Source organism: Eptatretus burgeri, chromosome 2 (assembly GCF_056783735.1).
Source record: "Eptatretus burgeri isolate ZD-2024b chromosome 2, Ebu_testis_v1, whole genome shotgun sequence".
Lineage (NCBI taxonomy): Eukaryota > Metazoa > Chordata > Myxini > Myxiniformes > Myxinidae > Eptatretus > Eptatretus burgeri.
In genome coordinates, this window is record NC_140962.1 from 157,078,395 (window position 1) to 157,103,285 (window position 24,891).

Here is a 24,891-nt window from a genome sequence, read left to right on the forward strand (position 1 = left end):
CGATGAACGACCGCCAGGTGGAGCAGGGGAGTCGTCTCCCACCGAACACCCGGAATTTAGGTCGTGACTCTCGGACAACTCTGAAAGTTCACGGGTCACTTTGCGGACCGTGGTTGCCAATATTTCGACGGCGTGAGGTGGGGTCCACTTGTCTAATTCCAATTTACCGAAGTACTCACACCGTCCAAACTTCCGGGGAAACCACACCTTCGGCCGACTTTGTCCGAATCGAGTCGCTATCACCGACTCGGATCCGGCGTAACCGAGCGGAAGTTACCAAAACCGCGCCGGACCAAATGAACAATTTACGGCACGAACGGCTTTGCTATTTCTCAATACGCACCTTGCTCGGCCAATGAGAGAACGCACAGAAAACGAGCTGGTACATTTGACAGGGGTTTATTTATAATAATAATCGGGGAGGGGGAGCACAAAAAGAGCAGAGTTATCCGAGGAAAACACTTATAAAATTCTACTTACACAGACTGGCGCCACACACACACACACACACACACACACACACACACACACACACACACACACACACACACACACACACACACACGAAACTGGACCCCGTGGGTCTTTATTCGGTAGAGCCGGGCCAGGATACCTTCCCACCTCATGCGGTCACACCGACTCTGAACCACCACGGTGGGACTCGAACCCACGACCCGAAGTCCAAGGCCCACATCCCCGGTAGCTTGGCCACCACCACCACGAGAATCCACCGCAAAGGGCCGCAGACGACGACCGAGACCAAGCCACCACGACCGCAGACGCTCAGCAGTCGCCATGATCACTGCTCTTCGGTCACCACCACCACGGTGAGCCACCGCAAAGGACCGCAGACCGCTCGAACCACGACCGCAGACCAAGCCAATCGCCACAATCACTGTTCTCCTCTCTTGAGGTGGGAGCGGTTTTTTTTCCTCGCCACTCACCTCCTGATTGGACGGTCCCATCGCGCGATCCGCTGGCCGTCCCTCATTGGACAGGCCCACGGTAGGCGGGGCAACTCCCACCTTTCTGGGGCGGAGTCGGATCTGAGGTGATGGAGGCTCCGCCCACGCCTTCAACCAAAAACACGTGGGCAATGGCGACCGGGTTGAGTGAGGGTGGTGTCGTTGTTGTTGTATAAAAACCTAACTATAAAATAACTCGTAGCACACACACGAAATTCCCATTAGACAGAAGGAGGGATTCTAACTATCAACACATACTTATCGAAATAACTGAACTACAGGGACTCTGGCTGTTTGTGTGCACAAGGTTTCCAGATTCATAACACTATGTGGCGTGAAATTTGTGATTCAAACCGTCTTTTAAACATCATTTCCAGCATTAGGCGATAGAGTGGCAATTTCAACATGGTTATACACAAGGATACACAAGGAAATTTGACGCAGGTGGAGGCCATTCAGCCCATCAGGCTTGCGCCACATCAACACCACACCAATGCCGGTTAAATCATGATTGCTCTGTTCCTGAATTACAATCGGACTCACGGATACATAAGATATACAAGAACTATCTGTGGATGATAGGAGTCAAGTTCCTACCATTTCCTATTTATGCAATCAGCTCGCGGCTGCCATGGTTACAAGACACACACACACACACGGATGCCTCCACTTTCACCAATTGATGCAAAAATCGAGTATAATTTATCTTGTGACCCTGGAACCAAGCAAAAAATAAAAGTATTTCCAACAGTACTCACAGCCCACACACCTCCCACTCCCACCAACCCCATCATCATCCCAAACATGATTAATAGTAAATATCATTTTGAACTGACCCTGTGCATCGACAAGCCCCAGATATGACCTTCCAGCGGTGTTAAGAAGCACGAAGGTTTGGTTAGAACGCACACATCGACAAACCTTTGGCCTTTCACAGGCGTACATCGTCAGGAGCTTTTTCAAAACAGACTACAAGATACATCAACTTTTTGGGTGAGTTGACAAGGAAGTTCTCCAACTGTTTTGTTGTGCAGAGGCATGCCCTTTCTCACAGGTATGCTGACCAGTACATTCAGCTTCTTTAAAAGTTTTTGAAGTTGTTTTATTCTGCAATCCTCATCTGGGAGGCATAAAAGATGTCCAGGCCACCATGATTTTCTTCGTTGCTTTGGGTTTCTGTGCTGAGCAATCAGGTGGGGCAGTGGGAGGAAGGGGGGGGGGGTGCGTCATTTTGAAAGTTGTGTGTTGGTATATTGTGCTTCCTGAAGGTATCGCTTTGCCGGTTCACGAACTCAATCAACCTTTCTTGAATGACGTAGTTCTTATTTTCATGATTCAGGTGAACAGAGCACAGAATAAACAGTTTGTTCTCTCTGCACTGGGTCAGGAGATCCATCGACAATTATAGAATAGTACTTTCAGGTTTCTCGTTCGTTTAGGATTGCATTTGTCACATTATTAGCTCAACATCTCACAAATACTTTTCGACATTCTGGGGACAGGTAATGAACTTGTAGTCGGTGATGTGTGATTTGAGATTCCTTCACTTTGTTGAGCTGTTCTTCAAGGATTGGATCCTAATGGCTGATCAACTCCAAAATGGCCAGAAATTACCATTTCTTGGATCCCCAATGAGATGACTTTTTTCCCCTCTTAATGCCAAGCCTCTTTCCCCCCAGGAACGACGTCGCATCTAGAATTCAACGTAGTATTTGTTTCCAATGCGCTGCCTCACTGAATGCTCTGCAGGGGTTGCTGGTCCACGGTAGAACCGCACTCGACGTGTTTCTCCAAGTTAAGCCATTCAACGTGACACACTTTGTGGTTAATCCCGTTTTGGTGTTTGGGAATCTTTTAATGCAGCTTTTTCTGTTTGTGTTGAAAGGAGTAGCCCAAAGTTGAAGCTGAAGCGGAGAAGCTTGGCATCGGAAACTTGATTACTGAAACAAGTGAGAAATGACCACACTGTGATCACAACCTGCAACACACAAAAAACTAACCCAGGCACTGCAGTCAGCAAAGGCCAACAGGCCTGATGCCTTTGGCCCAACAGAAAATCAAGATGGCGGCCATATTATTATGTCTGCGTGCCCTGGTGGGTGGAGTGAAGCGATAAATGTGGGCGGGGTATCGCAACTGTCGAACCAATGGGTGCACATTTCAAAAAACGACCCCAACAAGAACCACAACACCAAAACAACCATAACCACTAACCTGGAGTACTTGTGGAACTGCGACATGTCACAGGAAAAAAAAAAACAGCAAAGAAACAAAACAATGCTTGCTTGCTTTTGCTCCAGACAAGCTAATCTTGGGGTACGTGTTCACCATTTGTCAATTTAGTGCAGACCAACTAATGCTTGCAGACAGGACACCCAATTTGGGTCTGAGGGTCGGTATACACATTGATGAATCACCCTGCCTGTGAAACACGGGGATGACAGTTTGTAACTGAGGTGGGATTCCAACCCTTTTTTTGAGATGAAAGTGTGATAGTTTTTTTTTTTTTAGTCTGTCTGTCTGCCTGGCAGTGAAACGAAATTGAAGATCATTCCAAACAGGAAACTTACTGTTTTTAAGGACGACATAAGGGACACAAACAACAAGCACGAATAACTAACCTAATATGTTGAATACAGTGGTGGTGAATCTACGGCGGTAACCTTCCGGATTTTTTTTTTCTACGACCTTCAAAAGTTTCTATTTTATTTAAATCAAATGATATACTTGAACACAAATCACCTTTTTAACACTTTCAAAACCCTTCAGTTTAGCAGTCCCTTCGTGTGCAGCCTTTGGGCTGCTGGTTGCATCATTGGTTCGGGACCCAGATATGTCGCTGATGCAGTGCTCCAATTACCAGTACACTGGTGCTCATTTCGCCGACCTCGGAAAGATGACAGGCTCAGTCAACCCCCCGATGTTAATTCAGTGGACAACGGGACTCAAACTCAGGACCCTAGGATCCCAAGCCACCACCCTAACCGCTAAGCCAATGCCAAGCTACGGTTTAGCAGTACTTGGACATGTTAAATAAGGTGGTGTATAAGACACTGCATCAACGGTGCTCAACTTCCAGAATATTTTTTAATACGACCTCGAGAGAAAATCATGATTTATTTCAATTTAATGATATACTTAAACACTGCATGGGGTAAGGTGTTCTATGAACTCTCTTATTAAAGAATGTAACAAGGGTGTGTTTTTTATGGTTAATCCACAGACTGCTGGCGTCTTGGAAAGATTGTGCACAAAGAGTTCATAATGACCATGTGAGTCCATTTCAATGAGTTCTTGGAGGGAGAGGACACAACAAGGTTCATGGGCACAGCACCATGGTTCATCATTTTAAATCAAACAGTCCAGACCCATAAAGGTTTTTATTCTTCAGCTGATGGTGGTGGTAGCAATGACTTTTGCAGCGCTGGGAGACCAGCAAGTGGTCTCGTGCTTGCAGTAGAAAGGACATCCAGCTTTAAAATGTTGTTGTCCCCCCCCCCCCCCCATTTTTGGAGGAAGTAATGTGGTGCATGAAGATCAATTGGATTGATGCAGTGAAAAACTTACCGACATGGCCTGCTGGTCGGAATGGTGACCGACCAAGGGTTCACCCTCACTACAAATCTGAGATTCAAACAGCCCTCACACATCAACCACTTAACCCAACAATATCCCCACTCGTGGCCTTTGCACACAATATGGTGGAGAAGAATGCCTACTCTCAACCTAGTTATACTTACAAATATTATTTTTACTTAACCAGCAAATATTTCTGTCCTAATGACCAATTTAACCCTTGCTGGGCATGTTGGTCCCTCTAAACATACACTGGGCATGGTACTCTCTATTAACCTCCTATCCTCTCCCTCATCACCCCTCCCCCATCACCCCCCCTCACACAATCCTGTGGCTGGGCAGTATAACCCGTTGTCTGCTCCACAATGTAGCACCCCCGAGCTCTTGAGAACACCATGAGTGCTACCACACTCCTGCCGAAACGTGGGGCCCTCTCTCGCACTCCTTAGCCTGTGCTCTCTGATACTCATTAAGTTGGATACTGAGGCCTCCACAATGACAAAAAATTTAGAAACGACCCATGTCCTTCTGGCACACCATGGCCTCTGCTGGATAAATCTCTCAGAGGCCAGTGGGCATCTTCTAAACTAAAACACAAACTCTTATTCAAACTGGGGCCAGAGGAGGAGGGAAAGAGGGTTAAGAGGAACAAAGCCATGTAAAAGAGAAAAGACAAAGGGGTTCAGGTCAGGTCAGGTATGGGAGCATGTGCCAGAGCAGCGCGTCGCTGCATCCACTATCCACCGGTACTCCAGGGGCCTCTGTCTGGCCATCCCCCAGGCAGATGCCTGGCTCATCCCAATCTCCTCGAGATGACGATAAACCTGCTGCAACCACGAGGCACGTGGTTGGCCCATTGGCCTCCTCCATTTATGAGACTCCCTCACTGAAAGAATCTGGTGAGCAGGATCAGCATCAGGAAAATGAGCCACATGTCCATACAGCCGCAGCTGACGCTCACGGACTATGCAGGTAACAAATCTCATTTGAGTCTCTCTCAGCAACCGCTGGTTGGACACAAAGTCCAATCAGCGATAGCCAAGGATTCTCCGAAGAGACCTGGTACCAAAGGAATTAAGTCTCCATCTCAGATCCTTGGTCAGAGTCCAAGTCTCACATCCAGAGAGCAAGACTGGAAGCACCAAGGACCCGAAGACTCGGACTTTCGTCCTCCTACACAGGTACCGCCAGCGCCACACCCCATTATCCAGTGAACCCATGACTCCCCAGGCCCGACCCAGACGTCTATTGACCTCTGACTCACAGCCAGCAGAGACCTGAATATCACTGCCAAGGTAAGTGAATCTCTCCACGACCTCAACATCCTCACCACAAACAGGTGGTAGTGGGAGGACAAGAGGCTAGCCTGAACCATTATCCCAGTTGAGTCAGAGCAGACTTTACCGACCTGTCTGTCAGAAAATGTGGAACCAAATCATTGGACACCTTCAAGCAGGACCTTCCATGAGCCATGCTCAAGGCTCTTTAACGTGAGGAGAGGAACTGTTTATTGATGTCAGAAGACGTTATTCCGTCACTAGATCATCAAGAGACATGACAAGAAGTGGACGTTCCAAGATAATGACTCCCGCTCAGGACCGATACATTCACACAACCGATCCACACAATCGGTTTCTGTTCAGAGCACTGCAAACACTACCTGGACCCAACAGGATAAGAGTCAGCACAGTCTTTTAAAGGGCCTGACAATGCAACACATCATTGCAACACAAATCTTTCCAAAATTATCATAATTGGTTTAAGGGTGATGAAAAAAATAAAATGTTGCCAATTAACCTTGATTAATAATTAATTTGAAAAGGGAAATGTTTTAGTATATAGCACAATATATTGTTATAAATCTTCAATGGGAAATGTACTCAAATACAATATGATTATTACATCTACGTGCTTGAACATGTATCTATTTTTAATCATATAATTGCATTTTAAATGACCTTATATCTCTTGACTGTATTGGAAGATGATCAATCTGCTTAGTAAACTACTGCTTGACAGATTGACCCTCCAAATAATCTTTATTCTATATAATAGAATCACGTATTATTTTATTTTGTTTATTAAGGGATACTTGTACATAAATAATTACATGCTGCTGTCTGAAAGTCTGGCTGTAAACAAGAGTCTAACTTAAATGGAACTAGCATAACCCGCGCTCTGCGCGACATGTTGGGGTGGGTTTGTTTGAGAAAGGAACTGATGCAGAGTATCAGTAGTAATTTTACTTTAATGCACTAAGTGGAATACGATTTCACTGTTTCAGAACCATTTTATTTCCTTTTTTTTGTACCATGCACCTCATATGGTCTTTGAGATAATGTAAGCCGAATATCACGTTACTCGAGCGCAGAACAAAGTCGAAGATAGCGCGACACGAAACCACAAACTCGGAAATAATATACAAGATGTTTGTGAAAATAATTTCCAGAATTCCTCTCAACCTTCAGGTCATAAATATTCTGTAGCCTTTCAAAATGAATTTGACCTCCAGATGATTGGTGTGACAAAGCTGTGAGTGATTTTTCCCCTAAACCCCAAGAACGTCAGCTATGGGTGTCGGCATGTCTGGAGGATGAACAGACCAAGTCTCAGTGAATACTATATAAGAATTAAAAGTCTCCATGTACTGCAAAATCAGAGGAAAATGGTGTTGCTTATTGAAGTGCCTCTCAATTTTCCATATCGATATGTTTGTGTTTGTTTGTATTTGTTTTTATAAATGACTCAAATGTATTACAGGAGGAAGTGAGAATTCTTCGACAACACCCAAGCACCCCCCTCCCCCCCCCTCCCCAATCACACTTTATAATACTTTCATTCTCCCCCAAATATGACACAGGTGAACAAGTATAATTTATTATATTTATAAAATTACACATTCAGCAATACAAAACTTGGTTATACATTCAGAAATACAAATGAAAAGCTTAGCTAGATTATGTGAGATTTGAGCCTGGACACAATCGGCGATCTTATCGAAATTTGGCTCAAATGTGGCACCAAGTGCCTTCACACGTTCCGCAGTGTGAGGTGTGGTTAGGTGTGAACGGTACTTCTTCACAAAGATGAACACAATGAACGTCTGCTCACAGTACTATGTTTATCCAAACATGGAAATCACTATGAAATCTTCTCGTTTCAATGTTTCCTGGTGTACGTTGTTCCAAATATCCAACACCGATTCCATGCTTGGCGAATGCGTTTCAACATACCATTGTTCTGCAAGTCCAGAAGCTCCATTTGTCATTCAGTGAAATTTGCTTCGTCAATATATGACTGGCAGTTGCTGAGTTCATTTGCCTCCAGTAGAAATCCTCACTATAATTCACGGACTGGTGTTTGTGTGTGTGTGTGTCACGCAACTCCTCCTAAAGTTCAGGGCCCATTGCATCCAGACTTGCTACATAGGATCAGCATGACCCCGATAAGTGTATCGGTGTGTTTTTATATTTTCCGGAGGTCTTGGAGTGGGGTGTAAGGGGAGGAGACGCAAATTCTCAATGTAAATGTGTATCGTGTAGCGCCATCTCTAGGTGTGAGAGGGTATTACAAGTCTCCACCATTTACAGTACAGTATTCATGTCCGGTTTTCCATTGTGTCGTGAGGGGTGTTTTGAATTACGCAGCGACAGGTATTTTGGAGAGGTATTTTGAATTACACGTTTGAATAAGGATAACAATACCCCCCCCACCTATAGGTGGGCTTAACACTAAGGATAACAAAATATTTTTCGTTTGGAACTCCGAAAACCATTCAGCGAATTCTGACTGTAGTTGTTGCGAGCACCTTATGTACTTGTTTGTGTGTATCAGATACCAAGCAACTTTGCACAATCTTTTGAAGTGTGTCGAACTATGTTTTAGCTGCATCACGTATTATTCAAATAGTCCCAGATTACTGATAAATGCATTCATTGCAAAGTACAAATCACAAATAACTTTATCCTTTACCTGGAGCTGTGACGTCAGTATATTTAATTGTTTCATAATGTCAGCCAAGAAAGCCAGATTTTCAACTCTCTGACTTGGTCATTGCCTTCAGGACAGTTTGAATTTTCTCAAGCAGCTTTTGATGAACAGTCAACAAGTCAACAATGTACTGTACTACGTCACCATAATGTGCGCCATATATTCCTCAAGCAATTGGTTGAATTTCCGGTGTTTCTGGGAACAAATGAAGTGCACAACTTGAATGACGTCATCAATGACAACTTTTGAGAATCCTGACTCAAAGCTGTGCATGATGGCCAAATATTTCTGATGTATGAGAGAATATCATATCTTGTTTAATCCCTCCCACAGAATAGTGTCACAACTCCATCGTTTGTACCCATCACCGTAGGTGCTCCATCGGTATTTACGGAGTACACCTTATGCCTGGTGTTGGCTTAATGGTTCGGGTGGCGGGTTTGGATCCTAGGGTCCTGAGTTCAAATCCCACTCAGCTGTTGCATTAGCACCGAGTGGGGTTAACTCGACCTGTCATCCTTTCGAGGTCGGCAAAATGAGTGCCAGCTTGCCGATATACTGTGTCGGAGTGGCGACCCATCCAGGATTGTGCCCAATAGCCAAGGAGACTGCTTAGGCAGCACCAACGCTCTGCACAGAGTATGGTCCCAATCTCCTCCTCCTCCTTATCCAGTGGAACATCAAATTTCTTACACGTGTTGAATAAAATCACTTCATCAAATTCTACCCAGAAATGGGAAAACATCAAGCAAGTCTTCAACCGGTTCACCGGACTCACTTATGGCATGAATATAAATACATCATCACAAACGGTCACTGATGTCAGTACTTTCAATCGCAAGACTTACGGTAGAAAATTATTTTAGGAAGTTAGTCATTTGGTCTTCCCACATCATCGAGTTGCGGTGTCTGAAGAAAGTGGTAAATTCCTTCCTTTTTGAATAATCCCTCGTTTTTTTTTAATTGACACTGTCTCTTTGATTATCGAGGTGTGTTCGAAAATCGTCCGAATAGGGTCTTTTCTCCTTGATCATTTCTGAGTTGCTGTGAAAACACATCGCTGGCTTTCTGATGCGCTTGCTTCATTCTCGCTTCGGTGTCTTTTCGGTAATTTTTGTTGGAGGTTGCATGTTTCGTGAGAAAATGTTCACTAGGGTTGCTTCGTTTCACAGTTTACAGTTTGTTTTTTTTGAAACATTTTTTTTTACATTTTTGTGTATCGTACTCTTTACATACTATTGGTGCTGCTGAAGCAGTTTCTTGGCAAGGGTTATACAAGGTGGTTTGATATTGCCTTCACAGCGTTGTTTGCATGCTCTCTCTCCTCTTTAAATGCTGAGCATTAAGCAAGTAAGCAGCAAGTACCATTTTAAAAGTCTTTGGTATGACTTGGACAGGGTTTGAACCACGCAGATTCAGAGCGAACACTCTAACCATGACAAGCGGACACACTAACTGATTATCACAGATTTGGTTAACCCTTTGAACCCCTCGCGGTCGGTTCACCGGCCGCTCTTCAAACCTCCATCTACCCAAGTGCCCGGATTTTGCTCCAGGGAGCCCAGGGTGGGGGAGCCGAAAGTCCAAGGAGCTCAGGGTTCAAAGGGTTAACACACATTTGTGAGTTTCTTTTTCAACTACAAAAAATATTCTTCTTCCCAAAGAGGTTGAATTTGCGTTTTTCTTCTCCAAGTTTTTGCTTCTTTTTCTTTGGAGGTGTCATGTTGCTTTTCTGATCTGAAACAGAAAGGCATCTGCAATTACACAGAGGGAAACCCAAACATTTGCAGGGCTTCCAAATTTTGCTTTACATAATCTCACACAGTTAAATAAGAACATTGAAATGGACATGAGCAGCAAAATGAAATGAGCTTCACAAATTCGGCTACTCATCACGATTTTATGACGTCATCCTGCTGGCTGCACATCCAAATTTTTCCAGCGACACATCACATTTTTAGGACATCGGTCCTGATGACTGCAAATATAAATTTTCCAGCTGCATACGGACGAAACAATGGTGGTTCCAGACCCCAATGTTGTAGAATATAGACTATTCCGCAGTTAGAAAAAAGAAAACAATGCTTTTTTTGCAAAAAAAAAAGTGGAAATGGTTGGATGAAGACTATCTAAAACAATAAATGCGAGTGTGTGTGTCAGTGTATCAGTGTGTTAGTGTGTGTTTCCTCCATACCTCCAAAACCATGAAACCAAGATAATTGGAAAAAATTATGTTTGAAGTCAAAAACTGTTTTACAGGAGATAATGGGGTAAAAATGATGCAAAGGGGTATAGCACATGAAATGATGAGAAAATGCTAAAACAAAAGGGGTGAACAGGGTAATAGTGGCCTAGAAAAGGGTAAAATCATGCAAAATAGGGTATGAGTTCGCACATGCACAGAAGAGGTAAGGGGTGAAGAAATAACCTATTCCCCCACCACTTCCTCTAACACACGAAAAAAAGCTTTAAACCCTTCCTATGCAATTAAAAATGCTTTTAACCTCCCCTACCTCCATCCAACTTCTCCCCCCCCCCCCCAAACCCTGTTCCCCCGACATACTTCAAAATGTTTTAATTCCCCAGATTATAAATAAATCATTCGCACTCTACTCTTTTAATTACATTTAACATACACTGCGCCTATCCCGTTCACACTCACTTCATTTCATTTCAATCACTTTGGGTTGTTTGAAGAATCACCAAGGTACCGATGAAGTCTGCGATCATTACCACCCACACTGAAGGAGAGAAAGTTGTTAAATTAAATAATAAAAAAGGAATGAATGAATATTTGATTTACTTATCAATGAGATAAACAATCTATAATAATAAACGTCAGTGTGCCCTCAATAACTCCAAAACCATGAAACCTGGTGGTCCGAACTTTGTATGAGCACTAAGGGAACCCATAAAGGGAGTGCAAAAATAAAAACTGTGTATTTGGGTAAATTTAAACACCCCTTTTGAACATAATTAATGGCTTACTTTTATGGAAGGCTTATCCTTGATCAGCCCAACTTCACCGAACCACCATGGTCTTAACCACCACTTTGATTTGGCCTACTAAAAATGCTTTGCCTTGAAAACACCATCGACTGTAATGGACAAATTAAAGTATACAATCAAAATATGATTTCGGATTTGAGGATCAGATCTCGTGGACTAAATAAGTATTGAAATCTGGAGTGAAATCTGAAAATGTTCAGAAATTAAAGATTAAAGATTAAAGATGGACATTAAAGATCCCTTTGTGGTGTCCTTCACGAAGAGTAGGGGATCTATCCCTGGCATCCTGGCCGAATTCCAAATTCCTGCTCTCACCTAGCTACAGGGGCACTACCACACCCTCACTCAATGATGCTACTTGCAGCCTTGTGCTGCACAGGAAAAAAAAAAAGATGACCAGACCCCCATGTATAGTATTTTATTGGAAAAATATTTTAATTGATTTACTCTGAAAATGTTCCAATCAATTGTGAAAATTTAAAAACAAGTGATTTTGATCCATGCAAGTCAAACCTGCCTTAGCGACCACCTGTTCATAGTGGCCACTTAAATTCCCCCCACAGAGAAAACGTGTTTTCAATAACCTGTACAGAACAATCACCTCTCTAACACAACCAGCATGCACACAACGGTTATTGATTCCATTATCAATTGGAAAATTCAGTCATCTCTCCAAGCATAAAACAGTTTTGACATGAAACACACTTACAGATCTCTTACAGATCTCTGCGTACGATACCAGAGCCCAGACTGGGTGGTGTAATAGTTAGAGTATTCTCCATTTACAATGTATAATAACAAGTGAAATCCTTCAATACAGCGCGTGTGGTGAAGCAAAGGAGTACACTAATGTTAAAATATGCAATTTATGCTTTTTCAGTTGAAAAACAATTAAAAAGCGTACTTAATATTTGAAATGTAAAAATCTTGTTATTATTGTGATAAGCACCTTTATATATATATAACAGAAGGAATGAAATCGTTCGATACAGCGTGGCAGGGGGGCCGCAAAAGAATGATGGCATAAGAAGAACTTAGCTTTCAGCATTCGGCGATCGGCGCAAAATGCGATGGTGGGCGGAAATGACGTCTTTCGTTCGTTCGTACATGAGGGGGGAGCGTTTCTTCGTTTTTTTCCATCAAGCAATAAATTCAATGGTTTTCACATATATAACACATTAGTTTGACAAATTTCCATTGCAATACTCGGGTATTTCCGTCAATTGTCGCCATTTCCGTCGAGGTTACACACTGCATCTACCGGACGGCCATCATTGGCTGTCTTGAGGCACGTGGGGGGGGGGGGAGGGACACCGGACCCACCGGAGACGTGGTAGACGACGCCGGGGACATTTCAAACTCGGTGCAATTGTATACAGTGCACGCGCTGTAATAAGTGTCAGTCCATGTCAGTCTGGTTGGTGGTGTGAACATCGACCGACTCATACTGGGACTTAAAAAATGGTGCATGCTGCTCCCTTGCTTGATGCCCAGCATTTAAAAGGACAGAGCACAGGCAAACAATGCTGTGAAGGCAATGGCAACCCACCCAGTATAAGCGGTGAGAAAAGCACAGCCAGTGTTGTGACGTCGCTGGTACACCGAACGTCACTTCCCCAAAACGCAGTGGTTGTGTTTTTATCATTTAATAGTCCTGTGTTGTCTCGTTTGTATGTCTATGTGTTTAAGATGTGTGAGTGGCAGCTCCATTACGAGTCATATATCATATTTAATAAATACGTGCTTATAATTGTGGTCGTTCAATAGATATACGATAGATCCCAGGCATTGCTGTGTACCTTTGTGGGAGGGAAGGAAAGAAGAGGTGGAGGTGGGAGGATGGAGGAGAAGTGGTGGAAGTGGAAGGAGGGAGGGGTGGGGTGGGGAGCGGGAGGGGAAGGGGTTGGGTGGGAAGAGGGAGTAGCTTGGGGTGGGAGTCGGAGAGAGGGGAATAAGTAGGGGTCCTGAGGGAGGGGAAGGGTGGGAGTGGGAAGAGGGAGGGTGGGGAATGCTGTGGGGGGGGAGGAAGAAGGAGAAGGGGTGGGAGGAGGCAGAGTGGAAGGGGTGGAAGAAGGGAGGGAAAGGGTGGAGGTGGGAGCCTGGAGGGAGGAGAAAGGGTGTGGCCAGAGTCTGGAGGGAAAGGGATTGGGTGAGAGGGGGAGGGGAGGTGTGATTGGAGGAGGCAGGGGAAGGGGTGGGAGAAATGAACCCAGCATTGCCAGCATTGTCTGGCAATGCTGGGTATCTTTGTGACTTTGTAATAATGAACATGGACGGAATCAGTGGAACATTGATCGAGGTATGCTCATCAAAAGGGGATGAAAAACACCTGACATTTCAGATATTCACCCTTGTTTTCCTCGGGATGAAAGGGTGATGCCCAAAATGTCAGCTTTTACTTGCTTCCCACTGCAGTTAACTTGTTTTCACACAATGGTAAACATATCTTGGTGTTAAAATATCAGCCTTACCAAATCCCTGTCAACAAACAACATTTGTGCAGAAATTTTTTGGATTTGTTTCCATTAAATCTCAAATAGTATGGAGTTTATGTAATAAACCACGTGATGGGGAAAAAGCAAAAGCAAAACAAAAAGAAAACGCGAGAAAGAAAAAAAATCAGAAGCAGAACCTCAATAACAGTTCAGGACTCACTCAAGAACTTCCAAGTTGATGATGTTCTTCAAGTCCCTCAGGACAGGCACAGACTTAGTGCTCAAGTTGCAGAAACTCAACCTTTGAAAACAGGTAGAATTAAAAGTCCAAATAAAATACACCATACATATAGAAATGGTCAAGTTAACCCATAAAATTTGATTTGTTTTTCTCATTAATTCTATTCTCTGAATGTAAACTCCTGAAGTCACATTCAGAGAATCAAAAAACAAAACAAAAAACAATTGAGGGTGTGACACAAGCATTCCCTTGATGAGTCAAATTTCCTTGTTTTCTCAATTTCCTTGTTTTCCAACCATCACACCCCCCCCAAACCCTTCTATTATAGCCCCACCCCTCTCTGCAGGTGCATCATAAGTACCAAATGGTACGATCACATCAATTTGACACCTTCAGTCGAAGATTGGTGTGTAATGAATCATTCAGGTTTGAACCGAAAAGGATGCACAAATGTTTGATTAATGGCTCTGGTGCACCATGATGCATTGTTCCTCAACACCATTACAGCTTCATGTTTCACTTTAACACTCATTTACCATGGCCGACTCCCTTCTGCATGAGTTGGGGGGACGTTAAAGAGTGTACTTTGTGAAGAATTGGCGAGCTATTGCCAGGACCCTGAAGGAATTACAAATTCCTGCTCTACCATTCAGAGAGCATCGCATCAGCAGTACAGCCACACCATCAACTAATGATGATCCCCAGGGTCTCCATGCTGTATCGAAAAGAAAAGATCATGACCGAAAAATATATCGATCACTGGAGTCGAGTTCAGACTCTTCATTCCTTTTATCATTTACTAACCTTCACGACAAGAGATTGATACACAATGAATGATCAGAATATATGAAGGATAAACTGCTTCACACAAATCAAAGTGGCTTATCATTCATCATTCCTCATTCTCTCTCATTCACCCAAATGATTCCCTAGACATGGCTGGCTGTGCCTTCATTCCCCTCTCTGAACACAAGGAAAACACAAAGTTCAACCAAAGGTCAATAATGGAGGTCAAGGTTTACCTGGAGAACATTGTGTACACCTTTAGATCACACCTCCCACCACCTTTAACTTGTTTATAATGCTTCATACAGATTTATAATGCAGGGGAAGCTTCACCTGGAAAACCTCAGGTACTTATTTCCCCCCAAAATCCCCTTCTCACTCACCTGAGGGTTCGTAACTTTGTTTGCGATTTCAGACCTTCCATCAACCCCTCCAGTCCCTCATCACCGATGGGATTCCAACTGAAACTGATGGTAAAGGTGGGAAAGAGAAAAAAACCCTGAGATTATCAACAGCATGGAGAACCTTGGGAACACTTTCACCATTTCAATTGTTATGTTTATAAATCATATCAACACCATATAATGATAGGATTAAAACACAGTCATCATCATCATCATCATCATCATCATCATCATCATCATCATCATCATCATCAGTCGCCTGAGGAATCCTCAACGGAAGCCCACATCCCCAAACAAGCCACCACTCTGACGTGATTCCACTATAGATGGAGGAAAGATGAAATGTTAAATAGTTTTCAGCATTGTGCAAGTTGAGAGCAAGTTGTGATTAATTGGTGTGTCATGTCAGGTTCAAGGTGAAGGTGCATGGAGAACAGGTCCTGAGTTTGATCGAGTTTGTGTTGATAGGTTTCAAGTGCAGGATGGTAAGCAGAACAAAAGTGTCGATAAAAACATTACTCTGGAGGAGCATGGGAGGGTTTGTACAGATGGATGGATCACACGGTGTGGTTCATTGAGTATTTTATTTCTGTGCTGTTGTTGCCAAGTGATGGAGGCGATGCGATTGTGAATGTTTTTTTCCTAGATATTGTGTTTAAACGAGGAGGTGGCTTGTTTGAAAAGATGTTATCATAAGTTGCTGTAAATATATATTTTTTGTGTCTGAGTGGGGGTGGATAATTGGATAAGTGGGGACATAGGTGTTCTCGCGTTCGAGTGGCATCAATGAAGTGTGTGCCACTAATTCCATGTCTGATGAAAGAGCTGAAGAACAAAAACCTCAATAAAAGTTCAAGACTCACTCAAGATCCTCCAAGTTGTTGATGTTCTTCAGGTCCCTCAGGATAGGCCCAGACTTGGTGCTCAGGTCACATCTCATTAACCTGTGAAGAGATAAAAACTCCAAGGAGTGAAACAAAAAAACATCAGTAAAAAGTTGTAAATAAACAAGTTCTATTAGAAGGTTTTTTTTTTTTTCCAAGTTAAGAGATAATTAAATAATCTGAAAATGAACAGGTTGAAGGTCACGTGACCGATAATAGTACAAACTCCCTTTCCATGAGTCTTCATACCCTGGATCATGGAAACAGAAGTTGGTACAAAAAAGAAATTAAAAAAAACCATCTCGATGAACAGGTTCGAGTTCCAGTTCCTGGGTAAAAGGAGAAGGGTAAAGGGGAAAGGGGAAAGGCAGAGGTTGGATAAGTGGGAAGGGAAGAGTAAAGGAGGAGGCGTTTCCCTGACAAAGTTTATTTGTAAATGTTGAAAGTTAATGTTGAACAGTACATTCCGAGCACGGTTAGTACCCCCGATTGCATCTTCATTTTGTAGCTAAAAGTCATGTTTGTCCAGTTCTCTTCTCTCATCAAATACCAATTTCTCCTCTCTTCAAAATGTATTGACATCTGATGAAAGGAAAAGGAAGCAACGACAAAAAAAGACCACTACTCTTGACCAATAGCAAGCTTCCACAGGCTTTAGAGCAGAAGTCTCCATCTCACACTTCGATACCACATGGAGGTGCTTAAGCTGTCTGCCAAATTTCACGGCGATAAGTTTAGTCGTTCTGAAGAAGATCGTTTTGTGTGTGGGACAAAATCCAAGACGGCCACCAATACAGGATAAATAATAAATAAATAAAAATCCATTAGCCTCAAGTTCCAAGGATTTAATATAAACATGTGCAGATTGGCCGAGCTAGCTGTAACAGTTTCTTCAAAAGTTGTTTCACAATAAGAATGACTGCACTGTGGTCACAATATACATACATATATATATATATATATATATATATATATATATATATATATATATATTTATTTATTGCTTCCTCTGTCCACTCAACTCCCTCACCCTTACTAAGTTCCCATGTGTCTATGGGTGAAAGCTGGGTCTGAGAATGATAAAAATAAAAATAATTACCCACGGCTGAGATTACATTCTCTAATCAGTCTCATCATTATGCGTGTGCCGTGTCTGTCCCATGTTCCCATGTGAATGAATAAACATGGGATTTACCTTTGTATCTGTCACCTCAGTTTTGTTGTGTGTGTGTGTGTGTGTGTGTGTGTGTGTGTGTGTGTGTGTGTGTGTGTGTGTGTGTGTGTGTGTGTGTGTGTGTGTGTGTGTGTGTGTGTGTGAAGATATGCTGCTCACAGACAGACAGACAGGAAAACATAACCTCCATCCGAAATTAATAAAAGATAAACTAGGAAAAAAGTACATAAAATGTCATAGCCCCCATTGTTTTAGTAGTTTTGATGTACCGAGTTAAAGGACTGGCCCATATATATTTTCAAATAAAATGGCAGCCACTCTACCAGCCGGCAATCTTTGATCACATCGCCAAAGGAAGCGAGGTGCACGCGTATGCCATCATGTCGTGTGCTTGTGCCAAGTTTGAACAAAGTTGAAGCATGCATGTCTGAGAAATGGTTGGGGACACATTTAAGTAACAAAATGGCCACCAGTCGGCCATCTTAAATCTGATCTCGAAAAAAAAAATGACATGCACATGTAAGCCACCAGTCTTTATCTGTTTGCCAAGTTTGAATAACATCGGTAAATGCAAGTCCGAGAAATGGTTGAGGACGTGTTCAACATCGTGTTATTCACCACTAAAATGGCCACCAGTCGGCCATTTTGGAGCTAATCTCGAAAAAAATAAATGACTTGAATATGTATGCTTTCGTTAGTCATCGGTGTGCTAAGTTTGAACAAGATCGGTCAATGCAAGTCTGAGAAATGGTTGAGGACGTGTTCGATACCGGGTTTGTTTTTACAACAAAAATGGCCGACAGTCAACCAGTCGGCCATCTTTGATTGGATCGCAAAATAAAATGAAGTGCTTATGTCAGCTGTCATTTGTTATCTGTGTGCTAAGTTTGAACAAGATTGGTGAATGTATGTCTAAGAAATGGTTGAGTACGTGATTGACACCGGGTTTAAAAAAAAACACAAATAAATTTGACAAGTAAAATGGCCGCCGGTCAGCAATCTTTGATCGCATTGCGAAACAAAATGATATGCGCATGTATACCATCATGTGTTGTCTTTTTGCCAAGTACAAATAAAATCGGTCCGTACATGTCCGAGATATAGTTACCGATGCACGTATGCACGCACACACACATGGAAATCGAGACCAAATCCAAAAACCCCCGTTTCGGACCAAGTCCAACGGGGGCTAAAAATGGCTTTAGCTCATTTACTTGGGAGAACACAGGACAGAGCGACAGAACAATAAGAGACAGAGAGGAAGACAGGAAGGTAGGAAGGGAGGTGAGAGAGTGAGGGAGGGAGGGAGGAAGTGAGAAAGGGAAGCCAAGACACCTGTAAAGTATGGCTCTGTTCCACACACTGTGTGGCTCTGCTCCCCCATGATCGCTTTTGGCTGTCTCTCTGATCCCCTTTCGGTGTGCTGCTGTCTCACATGGGACTTGGCCTTGCAGTGCCTTATGTGATGGTCCAACCTTGTTCTCCACACACCACAAAGCGCAGGAACAGCATGCTACAGAAGCACCACGATGTGGGCAGGTACCCAGAAGCAAGAGTGAAGCAACCAATCGCACGAACCATCACCCATTGCGACGTATGGAGTTTGATAATGCCTGCAGGGCATATTGGACTTTCCGCAGCACATGCCCATTGGCCGACGCAGCATGGCACACAATGATTTATGGACTGCGCTGATTGGCTGGCAAGTTGGGGAAATTCTATACCAAGGGGAGCACGGTTACCTTGAAGCAACAGATGTCGAAATACAATATGGTCATGTCTCTTGCTCGCCTCGTGTCCTCACACTGACCCCATGATCACATTTGTGGGTCATGCCCATTGGCTGTGAACTCAAGAATAAAGTCCATATAAGAACAGATACCAATGGGGCAGGTTTAATAATGTAGGAAGTGGGGAAAGGTGGGGCGTACATACAGACACTTGGACAGGGGAACAATATCTTTCTCAGCGTGTGCTCAATACGTTTCATTAATTACAGGAGTTATAATGAGTGTGATGTATCACACTCATAACAAGCACTTTTAAATAACTATTCCAATTGATTGCCTATTTCACCCCCAGACCAGATACGCAACAATATGTTTTTCATTCTCCCAGAAAATCCCCTTCTCCCTCACCAGAGGTTTCGTAACTTTGTTCTGGATTTCAGACCTTCCATCAACCCCTCCAGTCCCTCATCACCGATGGGATTTCCCCTCAAACTGATGGTAAAGGAGGGAAAGAGAAAAAAACCCTGAGATTATCATTCTGTTAACAACATGGATAACCTTGGGAATACTTTCACCATTTCAATCGTTATGTTTATAAATCATATCAACACCAGATAATGATGGGATTATAACCCAGTCCCTCTCCATAAACAATTATATAATTATGGGATTATAACCCAGTCCCTCCACATAAACAATTATAACCCAGTTCCTCTTCATAAACAATTATATAATTATGGTATTATAACCCAGTCCTTCTCCAGAAACAATAATATAATTATGGGATTATAACCCAGTCCCTCCACGTAAACAATTGTACAATTAAGCAGGGATCATACGGGCAATTTCCAGTTTGTCACATTTTGTCACGTCACAAAAAATCGTTTTGTCACATCGAAAGTCCATTTTGTCACATATATGTTGGGGGTTTTAGACGCACAGATTGGACAAGCCAGGATCACTTTTTAACATTCTTTTAATTCCAAACAACTCAACATTCGCGTAATTCCACAACGTCACTCATTCTCGTAATACCGGGGTACCAGTTCATCGGAAAGCTCGGGAGGAAAGTGCTATTTCTTTATCTTCAGGTTATTCAGTTCTTTATTGGCCCCATCTCGCATTTTTTTGGCATTCTGGATGGTAGCATTCACAGCCGCAACTTTGGTGACCAAGTTCTCAGATTCTCCCTTCACTGCATTGTCGAGCATCATCAAGCCCTCCGCCAACAGTGCTTCAGCCCTCCTTTTCTTGGCCAGAATTTGAACCTCCTGCTGAGAGTCGTTTGGAGCAGCTGCTTCCGCTGGTCGTTTTGTGGCCCGTCTCTCCCGTTCAATTCGCGTCATATACGCCGACCTTGCTTTCTGAGTGTTTGATATCGGTTCCTCCGAATAAGGCAGCATCTGTGGTTTGTTATCAAATCTCTTCATATACGAACTTACTGTCCGCAGTCCATTGATGCGAGGCATAGCGAGTCGGGTGCGATGAGATGTGAGCAATAGTTTGTTCTTACTGAACCCCTTCTCAACATCGGCATTGCCATGATTCAATGTGAGGGCTATCCGAACCAATGTCGTCAGATTGGTGTATTTTAACTGACCACGAGGTCTTTTCGTATTACCGACTCTGTACCAGTACACATCAACTCTTCCATTGACATTTCCCGCATTGGTGTCCATGTTGTCCTCATCCGAATCTTCGTCTTCGGAAGTGCTGATCTGTGGATTATCGGTGTACCAGTCTTGCGGTAAGTCCCCGCTCGAGTACTCCAACCACTCATCAGATACTGCGTCAATTTTATCTCTCGAGAACATTTTGATGCCAATGGCAACGCACTTGATGGCTTGCTTAGCTGATTGTGACTGTCGAGCTAAAGGATGAAGAAGTTGTAGGTCATGCAAGAGCTGGTTGTCCATTGGGAATATTTTGAGGAGTTTACCGATTGCCTCTGAATAAAACAGTTTTGGCTCTCTTGAAGAAATCCAGATAACTCCCCTCGGATATCCTTTTGGGTTCTCTCATGGCTTTTATCGCCCATGAAGCCGCTTCTCCGATGTCCACTTTTGGAAGCCAGACATCGCGATTCATTGGATCGATGCTTCCAAGTTGCTTTCCAGTCTTTCGACCAATAGCTCCTTCGGTCAGGGTGCGTCGCATCAGCGATAGGATCAGTGTGTTCATTTCATCGGAGAAAATGTGGATGAGCGGGCCCTTGCTCTATACCAACTTATTGAAACGGTTGAACATGGACGGGACGGATTTCATGAATAGCAGTTCACACTTAAGAAGCTTGTTACTCAAAACACCGCAGATCCTCTTGATTCCATCGTTCTCCCTCTCTTTGTCAGTAAGAGTTCTGAGAAAATGCTCTGTCAAAGCCGGAAGTTGCTCCACCAGTCGTTCTGTGATGTCTTCCAATATCGTCCATCGCGAAGACACATGGCAGAGAAAGACGTGTCCTTTAATGCCCTTGGATTTCTGCACAGCCTCGTAGTCTTCTCTCCTCGCAGCTGAGTATTTGAAAAGATAGAATACGTCAATACCTATAGATTCGATCTCAGAGCCAAATTTTTTGAATGCACTAGAAAAGGTGTTGTGGCTTTTGTGCAAGTTGCACGTGCCAATGTTGATCATTTTCGGATTGATCTCTTCCAAAGCCTTTTTCTGCAGAGATTTCATGACATTCGGTCCATCGGAGGAAATTTGCAACAACTTGTCATGGTACAGACCGCTGAGAGATCGAACAATTTAATGGCATCATATCAACATAAATCATATCAACACCAGATAATAATGGGATTATAACCCAGTCCCTCTCCATAAACAATTATATAATTATGGGATTATAACCCAGTCCCTCTCCATAAACAATTATATAATTATGGGATTATAACCCAGTCCCTCTCCATAAACAATTATATAATTATGGGATTATAACCCAGTCCCTCTCCATAAACAATTATATAATTATGGTATTATAACCCAGCCCTTCTCCATAAACAATTATATAATTATGGTATTATAACCCAGCCCTTCTCCATAAACAATTATATAATTATGGTATTATAACCCAGCCCTTCTCCATAAACAATTATATAATGATGGGATTTTAACACAGTCCCTCATGGGGCATGCTTGCTGACTAGACATGGAAGCTAGGGTGTATCCTACATGCATATATAATACATACAAGTGTTGACATTTTATCAAATGAACCGTGCTTGCATTCCAAAAGCTGCTAAATAACTCAAGTAAATCAAGAATGAGTGATCAGACTGAACTCTTTTAGAGTTTACAGAGACATTTTAATGTAAAAAGGTCAAAAGTCAAAAAACATAAAACTATCGTTCACATTCTATTGTGTTGCTAAGAGACAGAGACAGAGACAGAGTTTGAGATTCCAAGTTGAGGCCAAACGTGAAGTGGCGGAGCTTATTAATGAAGTCGAAAACAAACAGTAATGGTCATATTCTTGTGGCTGCTCCGGCATTGCACGTTAACAGAGTCGATTTGAGTTATCGTGTTAAGTTGGCATCTTTCCTTTTGGACATGTTGATCTAATTTTGGTGAGGAATAATTGTGTAATCGGCTGCAAAAGAAATAGCAATTCTGTGTCTGATTAGGATTCAATTCCCAACCCGACGATAAACACAGTGCAGTATAAGAGTTAGTTGGCACACTTTAATAGTTGACTATCATTGAACCTCTCACTTCCATGAGTGTAATTCAACTATATATATATATATATATATATATATATATATATATATATATATATATATATATATATATATATATATATGTATAGTCACAGCGCCGGCGCCCAGGTTAATCCCCAGACCCAAATTGTAGTGACAGGCGGTTAACATCACCAGCCTGGATAACCGAGCGGTCTTTCCTTATTAGGAGGCAGACACGTTGATCCTCAGAGATTATAACACGCGTGGAAGGGGCAGGGCACAATGGTGGAGGGATGGAGGCACAGAAATGTATGCACAGGGGGGTTTATACTCCAACCCCACAATAAAAAATACACGGACACAGCCACTTAAACACATTTAATGAAAATAGACAAATGTTTACAAAGGATAATAATCAAAATATCACAATACGTGAATTCAATTAAAGTCTAAGTCGAGGCGCCTCGACACACAGATTTAAATTCAGACAAGGGGGAAACAAAATAAACTGGAACGGGCACTCAGTAGAGCGCATACCTTCGCCAACGCTACATTTTGCCCCCCCCCACAAACCGTTGATTGTGAGGGTATTTAATCCCATACCACATCTGCCATCTCATATGTGTTATGATGGCTTAAAAGCATTAAATTTCCTGTGTCATATCATATATCACAAGATTGGGCATTGAATTCACAACATTTTGGCATCGGTTGCATGCAAATTGGATAAAAATCGACCGCACTATGGCAAAATTATGATTTTGACTTTTTCATGACCTCGACCTTGACCTTTGTACTCTTAATTTTGTAATTGGTATTAGAGTGTGGGGAACAGAACAGTCAACATTTTGGTGTTGGTTTCCTGCAAATCGGATAAGAATTGACTGAGTTATGCCGAAAACCGCATATTTTTCAAGGGCGTGACTCCCCCTGACCTTTGACTCCCAACCGCTAATAAGGGTTATTACGTCATTGTGTCATGTCACATATCACAAGATGGGGCATTGAATTCTGAACATTTTTGGGATTAGTTGCATGCAAATTGGATACAAATTGACCGCGCAATGGTAAAAAGACGATTTTGACCTTTTCATGACCTTGACCTTGACCTTTGACCCGATCGCTCCCAAAATCTAATCAAATGGTCCTCAGATAATAACCAATCATCCCACCCAATTTGCTGCGATTCAGTTCAATACTTTTGGAGTTATACGAATAACAAACAAACAAACAAACACACATATTCACAAATAAATAAATAAATACACAGCGATCAAAACATAACCTTCGCAACAAAGTTTGTGAAGGTAATGAAAACCCCTCCTTTGCCCTGGCACTTAACTTTGTCCAGAGATGGTCTTTATGGAACTTGGAATCTAGGCACTTCGATTTGCATGTGTATTCGTGCCCAAAATGGCGCCAAGTCGCTCTCTCGCAGCGGGAACGCGGGTCAGGCAATTTGTGAGCGGTATTCAACACCAAGGCCCAGAGACCCCATGCAGCTGCTTCGTCTATCGCACTTGCCGATACGCTCTTTGCAAAATGGTGCCGTCCCCTTCGGTGACATACACACAAGGCCTCGAGGCCCGCCCCACATGACCAGCCAAGAGTTGATGGCCAGGGTCTTGCTCAGTACGTGAGCCAAATCGCCTCAGCATGAGTACGAGATTTGTGCCGTCATCTTCCTGCATCAAAGGAAAGCCAGCCATAAAGCCCTGTTCTTACAGGCCATCTCCAAGCTACGTTCTCTCTCGATCGCGTGCACCCCTCACTGGTGCGTTCCTTCCCTGAACTCTCAACTCTGACTGACGTTACACCGAACCCCTGTTTCCTCCTCTGGGGCATGGCTTGGTCGCAAGAAACCTGGGAAGGCTGCTGCAAACCATAAATTGACCATACAGGGCAACAGGTTTGTAAAACACTGCAAATTGTTGAGGCAGTAATTTTCTGTTTCCAAAAAGTTAAATTCTGTTGCAGAAATTAAATTCTATGTCTTGTTCTCTCCGAGCCTCTCCCC

At 42.9% G+C, this 24,891-nt stretch overlaps 1 protein-coding gene across 7 annotated transcripts in view; it reads right to left on the reverse strand.

The window, feature by feature from the left end:
- Window positions 1-7,402: 7,402 nt before the first annotated feature.
- Window positions 7,403-24,891, reverse strand: part of LOC147033680 (NACHT, LRR and PYD domains-containing protein 12-like) — a 45,784-nt gene continuing 28,295 nt past the window's right edge. For 4 of the 7 annotated variants that reach the window (XM_085871772.1, XM_085871770.1, XM_085871774.1 and 1 more), the window contains 5 exons: window positions 19,603-19,686; window positions 16,270-16,350; window positions 15,386-15,469; window positions 14,196-14,276; window positions 7,403-10,268 (listed from right to left, as the gene is read on the reverse strand). In XM_085871772.1, the coding sequence (XP_085727898.1) occupies window positions 10,169-10,268; window positions 14,196-14,276; window positions 15,386-15,469; window positions 16,270-16,350; window positions 19,603-19,686 (430 nt within the window). In that variant the 3' untranslated portion in view covers window positions 7,403-10,168. Of the gene's footprint in view, window positions 10,269-11,193; window positions 11,273-14,195; window positions 14,277-15,385; window positions 15,470-16,269; window positions 16,351-19,596; window positions 19,687-24,891 lie in introns of those variants that run through there. The other 3 variants (XM_085871771.1, XR_015055597.1, XR_015055598.1) reach the window with 3 other exon arrangements.